At 35.5% G+C, this 7,500-nt stretch overlaps 1 protein-coding gene across 2 annotated transcripts in view; it reads right to left on the bottom strand.

Annotated features, from left to right (window-relative positions):
- LOC113820056 (glycine-rich protein) overlaps window positions 1–6,764 on the bottom strand; it is a 7,158-nt gene extending 394 nt beyond the window's left edge. The window contains exons 1-4 of one of the 2 annotated variants that reach the window (XM_027372312.2): window positions 6,669–6,764; window positions 3,459–3,592; window positions 1,299–1,501; window positions 1–772 (exon numbers count right to left, since the gene is read on the bottom strand). The exon at window positions 1–772 is cut by the window's left edge and continues 394 nt beyond it. In XM_027372312.2, the coding sequence (XP_027228113.1) occupies window positions 1,306–1,501; window positions 3,459–3,592; window positions 6,669–6,689 (351 nt within the window). In that variant the 5' untranslated portion in view covers window positions 6,690–6,764 and the 3' untranslated portion in view covers window positions 1–772; window positions 1,299–1,305. The remainder of the gene's footprint in view (window positions 773–1,298; window positions 1,502–3,458; window positions 3,593–6,668) is intronic. The other variant, XM_070119133.1, reaches the window with a different exon arrangement.
- Between the last annotated feature and the right edge of the window lie 736 nt (window positions 6,765–7,500).

Here is a 7,500-nt window from a genome sequence, read left to right as displayed (position 1 = left end):
GGTAGAAAGCACATTTGACAACATAATTTGCATGTGGGAAATCATACACAGGGAGTATTGCAGACAGACAAAGGTTTATATTATGCAAGTTGATGTTGTTAAATCGCTTTCTCAATTAGATGAAAAAATCGCATTCATTTGTTTTGCAAATTTAACCTTCGTTAGATTTCGTATCCTTATTTTTATTTTTTCTGTGGTTTATTGTAAATTTATAAATTAAACCAATTAAGCAACTTTGAAAGAGTTATATATGCCAATATCTAACTTGAAATATTGCCACATTCAACTAGCACAGTTTAATCACGTGTTTCTGGTTCGTTTAAAAGAAATGACGGTTACTGAAAAGAAAAAAAAGTCCAACCAATTAAAAGTTCAGCACACTTATCAAATCGACCAATCAGGAGCCAGCGTCACACCCGGACTGCCGCGTCACCGTCTCTCCCAACCAATCACCGTGCTCCAAATTCAAACCAACTGACCAATGACTAGGCACGAATTCCCGAGCTTCCTAGCCAATCACGTCGCGCGCTGCCCAAACTTCCTAGCCAATCACGTCGCGCGCTGCCCAAACTTCCTAGCCAATCACGTGACGCGCTGAGCCGTTTTGAACAGGATACCTTACACACCGACAAATAATTCTTCAAATACTGACTTTTTTCTTCCAGGAAAATAGGAAAATGGCTTTATAAGAGCTACGAACAAGACGAGAAGGAAATGATGAGTTGATACGCGTTGAGAAGCTCTCGAAATGGCCTCAAGAATTTCGATTTACCTGCAGTGGAAAAAAAGTTGATATTAATTCAAAATTTACTAAAAACAGGTCTAATAAAAGTATTATTTGATATTTTATTTATGCCCAACTATGCTAAATATTTATGTTGATAATAAAAATGATGTTTGTAGATTTAGTAATACCAATTAGAATTCTAATTAAAGTGATAGGAAAGAAAACTGCAATTGTGATGAAACAGTAATCATAAAAAAAAGTTAATTAATAATGCAAATGCTAGAATAATGTGGTAATAAAAGTAATTAATGATGATGATCATGTTGATTAATAATAACCGTAAAGCCTTTATTGATGATATTAATACGCCAATAGAGATAATAATAACAAAGAAAATATGAACAACTAAGTAAACAATAAAAATAACGAAAAGAAACATAATATAAATAGAATAAATCAACAGACAACCATTATTAAAAAAGAAAGAAAGAAAAAAAAAGAAACAACAATATATATATATATATATACACAATCATAATAACGAAAAAAAAACAAGACAAAATAGACTAACCGGCATCTCACCATCCCAGCCCGAGGCCCAGACCGAGCCCATATAAACCGCCGAGACCCAAGCTGCCTAGGCCATAGAGACCGTTGAGTCCGTGGAGGCTGGCCAGTCCTCCGAGACCGAAGCCTCCCAGACCGCCGAGGCCGAGACCAGTTAGACCCCCGAGGCCAAGACCGAGGCCGTAGCCCCCATAGCCTCCGTAGAGCCTGTTGGAGGGGGGGGGGTGAGGGAGGAGGAGAGGAAAGGGGGAAGGGTAAAGAAGGAGGAGGAGGAAGAGAGGGGGGTGGAAGGAGGAGGAGGGAGAAGAGAGGGGGGTGGAAGGAGGAGGAGGAGGAAGAGAGGGGGGTGGAAGGAGGAGGAAGAGAGGGGGATGGAAGGAGGAGGAAGAGAGGGTGATGGAAGGAGGAGGAGGGAGAAGAGGAGAGAGGGTTAGAAGGAGGAGGAGGGTAAAGAGGAAGGAAGAGAAGGGAGTGGTTGATAAAAGGTAGATAATGAGGAAGGTAGGGAAAAGAGGAGAATGGGAGAAGGAAGAAATAGGAAGAGAGAGGGGGTGGAAATGATGAGAAAGCGAGAGGATGGATAAAGAGTGATAGGAGCGAGGGAGGGAAGAAAGAGAAAGTGAGAGATAGAAAAGAGATAAAATGAAAGAAAGAGAAAGTGTGAGATAGAAAAGAGATAAAATGAAAGAAAGAGAAAGTGATGAGGAGATAAGAGAATGACAAAAAGAATTTAAAAAAGAACAGGAGAAAGAGATGAGACAAGAGTGAAAAAGAAGCGAAAGAGAATAAGAGAAAGGAGAAAGGAAAACATAAATAGATTAAAAAGATGAATATTAATTTGTTTTCGAAATCTTAAATACAAGAATATTAGATATAAGAAATAGGATATATTATATACGAGATAAGAAATATACACAATATTATGAAAGCCAATTATACGAATAACAATCATAAAAAATATACAAATACAAAAAGAGAAAAATATATATAATTGATATCATCAATAAAGATAATAATAGTATATATAATAATAATAATATAATAAAGATAATAAAGATAATAATAACAATGTAAATATGAATTACCTTGCAAATACTCTTGATATTAATCATTTTATATTTATTCTTAAATGCAATGTTTGTTTGCAATGTTAGTTTCCTGGAAAAAATAGACATTATTACATTGCAAAATAGGTGTATGTTAATCTTCCTGATTATAAAAAGGAAGAAATCATAATTCCTAAAAGCTTTTTTTTTAAGGTTAGATTGCAAGTTGCACTAAAATTTTTGTATTATCTGCAACAATATCAAAATACTTCCCCCCCCCCCCCGGCCCTCTCTCTCTCTCTCTTCTTTTCCTTAAATATCTTTTAATCTATGTTTATCCTTTACTTCTTCCTTCTCCTATCCCTCCTATTCTTTCTTTATCGTGTTTTCCTTCTCTTACTCTACCTTTTCTTTTCCTTTTATACCTTCCGTTCCTTCTTCATTTTCTCCATACTATTATTATTATTATTATCATCGTTATCATTAATGTCCTTCATTATCACTATCATTATCTTCATTATTACGATTTTTCGTCTTCCTTCTCTTCCTCAATCTCTCCTCCCTCCACCTCCTCCTCTTTCTCAATCTCTACCTCTCCTTCCTCCTCTTCCTCTTCCCCTTCCGCCTCCCTCTCTTCACCCTCCACCTCTTCTTCCCCTTCCCCAACCTCTCCTTCCACTTCCTACTATTCCCCCCCTCTTCCTTCTCCACCTCCCCCTCCACCTCCCCTTCCTCATTCTCCACCTCTTCCTCTTGCACTTCCACCTCTCGTTCCTTATCTTCCACTTACTCCTTATCCTCCTCCTCCCCCTCCACCTCCTCCCCCTCCACTCCTTCTTCTCCCCCTCCACTCCTTCTTCTCCCCTTCCACCGCTCCTCCACCTCTCCTACCTCCTCCCCCTCCACCCCTCCTCCACCCCCTTCCCCCCATCCCCTCCACCTTCCCCCTCCACCTGCTACTCACCCTCCAAGCAAGGGCAGCCCCCCATCCCCTCCCAATCTTCCCCCTCCTACCTCCACCCTCCCCTCCTACCTCCACCCTCCCCTCCTACCTCCCCCTTCCCTCCACCTCCATCCACCCCTCCCCCCTCCTACCTCCACCTCCACCTCCTACTCACCCTCCAAGCAACGGCAGCCCCAGCCCGAGGTGGAAAGGGTCCGGCTCCGCCTCCGCCTCCGCCCTCGGTCCGGCAGCGGGGAGGGCGGCTGCTTCGAGGGCGCCCGCGAGACACGCCCACAGAGCCATCGCGACCTGGGGGAATGGGCGGCGGAAGAAGGGGATGGTGGGGGGGGGGGGGGAATGGGCGGCGGAAGAAGGGGATGGTCGGGGTGGGGGGGGGGGAGGGAGAGAAATTAAATTAAATTGGTGAGGAATGAAGATGATTAGGATGAAGTAAAATCAAATTAATTGGAATGATGATGATTAGGATGAAGTTAAATCAAATTATTTAGAATGAAGATGATTTGGATGAAGTAAATTGAATAAATGGAATTAATATGAAAAAAAGGATAGAATTAAAGATATTTATGAAATGATATGAAAAATTAATGGAATTAAATAAACATTAATTAATTAATATGAAAAATATATAGAATTAAATAAATATTAATGGTTATGAAAAAATAGAATTAAATAGATATTAATGAATTGTTATGAAAAAATATGAAATTAGATAAATATTAATGAATTGATATGACAAAATATATAATTAAATAGATATTAATAAATTAATATGAAAAAATTAATATAATTAAATTAATATTAATGAATTAATGGGGTAACTGACATGACTAGAGATAAGTAGATTAGATTAGATAAATATAGATTAATTAATGAAACGAATTCAATGAATATAAATAAACAAATGATAAATGAAATACATGTAAACAAATACAATGAAATAGATTAAATAGACAGAGAAATTAAATAGATATAAATAAACACAAAACAATTAATGAAATGCATATAGACAAAACAAACAAACAATGAATAAACCAGATGCATAATCAAAGAATTAAATAAATAAATAAATAAAAACTGTTCTTCGTATAATCAGACTCTGAAATCTGTTTTATTACAGTGATTGAGAATGACTCGACACTGTGATGTGTGATTTAATTGAATTCCAACTTTTATGTCCTTTGAACGAAATTACTTTTTCACAAGCATGAACATTATTATTATTAAATGATTATTATTGATTATTGGTATTGTCTTAATGTTTCGCTCTTAATATGCTTTATATATCGTTATTATGATTATTATTGCTATCATTACTATTACTGTTAATAACTGTCATTATATATATATTACTATCTATATACTATACTAAATATATCTTACTATCTGCAATTATTATTTATATACTATATATAAATTACTATCATTGTATATTATATATACTATCACTATCAATATCTATCATTACTATTACTATCATTACTATTGCTATTGTTATCTATCTATTACTCTTGTTATTACTTATTACTATTACTAATATAATCTATCTATTAATATTACTTATTACTATTATTATTATTATTATCTGTCTATTACTATTACTTATTACTACTACTATTAATATTACTGTCATTACATTGCTATTATGTTCATCATTCTTATTGCTACTCATATCATTATTATATCTAGCGCTATTTTTATTATCATTATGATGGTGGTGAAGATGATAATGATGATTGTTATTATCATTAATATCGTTATTTTTATCATCATTATTGTTATTATTATTATCATTATTATTACTGTTTCCATTATTATCATTGTTGCTATAGTTTTACTATTGTTATTATCATTTTTCATTATCATTATTATCATCACCATTATCATTATGTCATTATCATCGTCATCATTATTAAAATCATCATTGGTATTTGTTTTAATATCACTATCACTATCATTATCATGAGTTGCACTATCATTATCACTATCATTTATTCCCTTATTATCACCATCATCATTATCATTGCAATAAAAGTAGTATGTCTTCTCATACTTAAAATAAATCTAAAACTTTTTTTCATTATACAATAACATAGACATTTATTACATCAATGTTAATTATGGTTCTGAGCTTATCGAAAATTGGCCTGGAGCTCTAATTACTGCAATTAAGGCTTTTAATTAGGTAATCACGTTTCATAAGTAAAATGGTCCCAATTCTTGATGTTCAAAATATAACTAAATGAAAAAAAATGGTAATAACGATAATTATTTAATTAATGATGCTAGCAATTGTAATAAAACGATGATGATAATGAGAAGTATGAATTATGATAATGATAGTAAAAATAACGATGATAATGATGTTAATGATCTCAACAATCACAATAGTGATAATTGTAACAGTAATAATGTTCTTGATAATTATAATAATGAAAATCATAATGATAATAATGATAATGATAATAATTATGATTTTGATAATAATGATGATAATAATGATGATATTGACAATAATGATGATAATTTTGATAACTATATTAATAATAGTAGTGGTAATAATGGTAGTAATAACAATAACAACAATAATGATGCTGGCAATAGTGATAATAAGGATAATGGCAACAATAATAGTGATAACAATTATGATAGCAATGATAATAACAATAACTCCCATGACCATAAATTATTATTCTTATTATTCTTATCATTATCATTATCATTATAAGCATTGCTATTACTGTTAATATCACTATAACTATCATTGTCGTGATTATTAACATTTTTATGATAATGACCAATTTATAAAGGGAACATCGATATCAGTGAATATAATTGATAGTATTTTTTTTTTTTAATCACATTTTTGTCATCTTGGCAATGACCATCGTCATTTTTTTTTTCAATAAATAACCACTATCATTGATAACCACTATCAGAAACTACACCAGAATTCACTACCACTTTTTTCCAGCTTCGTAGACAGTACCACGTGTATGGTATCTCTCTCGCGGCTTACCATATGGGAGAGGTCAGGTCAGTAGCAACTGGAGGTGTTATGGTGTCCGATTTAATGTTTTCAGTAAAAAAAACACATGGGATTTACTTTGATGACGTCACAAAATACGGATGCTTTGTGAATATGGTCGATCGATTTTCAAAAAGGATGGAAAATAATGATTTTAACGGTTCTATTTTCACTGAACAAGCATCAAAATAGACGCCATGACACCTCCTCGTGTTGCTCCTGATCTAGCCTTTCAAAACAGACGCCATGGCACCTCCTCGAGTTGCTACTGATCTAGCCTTTCAAAACAGACGCCATGACACCTCCTCGTGTTGCTCCTGATCTAGCCTTCCTCCTTACCATATATCGAGCGTCAGCCATCGTAGATCCAGTGAGAATGGAAGACACAGAGGGTAGTTATTGCTGACTGCGGACTAGTCGACCTAACAATAGCTCTTCTGTCATCTGAGGCGCCGTTATATACCTCAGACGGAACAGGATGTGTCGATTGTCTTTTGTTATTTTTTTCGTTTTCTTTTTGCGGGTTGCCAACTTCCTGGTGACGGGGGCTCTTGTGCTTTAAGGGGAGACTCAGGAAAGTTTTTTTATTTTTCTTTTTTTTAAGGGGAGACTGAAGTATGGTATGTTTTTTTTTTCTTTTTAAGGGGAGACTGAAGTATGGTGTGTTTCTCATTTCTTTCTCATTCGTTTCGTCTCCTTTCTTACTCTTTCGTACCTCTCTCTTGCTCACTTTCTTTTTTTTCTCTCTTTCTCTTCCTCTTCTCATTCTCTCTCTCCCTCCCTTTCCTCCTGCTTTCTCTTCCTCTTCTTTCTTTTTTCCATCTCCCTCCGTCACACCTTCTCCTCTCTCTATTTCTTTCCTCTCACCTACTCACTTCCTCCTTTATTTCTTTCTCTCTCTCATTCCCTTCTTCCCTCCACCCCTCTCCTCGCTCCTTCCTTCCCTTCCCTTTCTCCCTTTTATTCTCCTTTCCCCAATTTTCTCCTTCTTTCCGTCCCTTACCTCCCTTTTACCCTCCTCACACTCCCTCCATCTCTCTTACACTTCCTCCTCTTCCTCATTCCCTCTTTTTCTGTCTCCTTCTTTCCGTCACTCCCTCCTTACCTCCCTCACTCCTTTCCCTCCACACCTTCTCCTCTCTCTATTTTTGTTTCCTCTCACCTACTCACT

The sequence above is a fragment of the Penaeus vannamei genome, chromosome 4, assembly GCF_042767895.1.
Source record: "Penaeus vannamei isolate JL-2024 chromosome 4, ASM4276789v1, whole genome shotgun sequence".
Lineage (NCBI taxonomy): Eukaryota > Metazoa > Arthropoda > Malacostraca > Decapoda > Penaeidae > Penaeus > Penaeus vannamei.
This window is presented reverse-complemented; position numbering and strand designations above follow the sequence as displayed.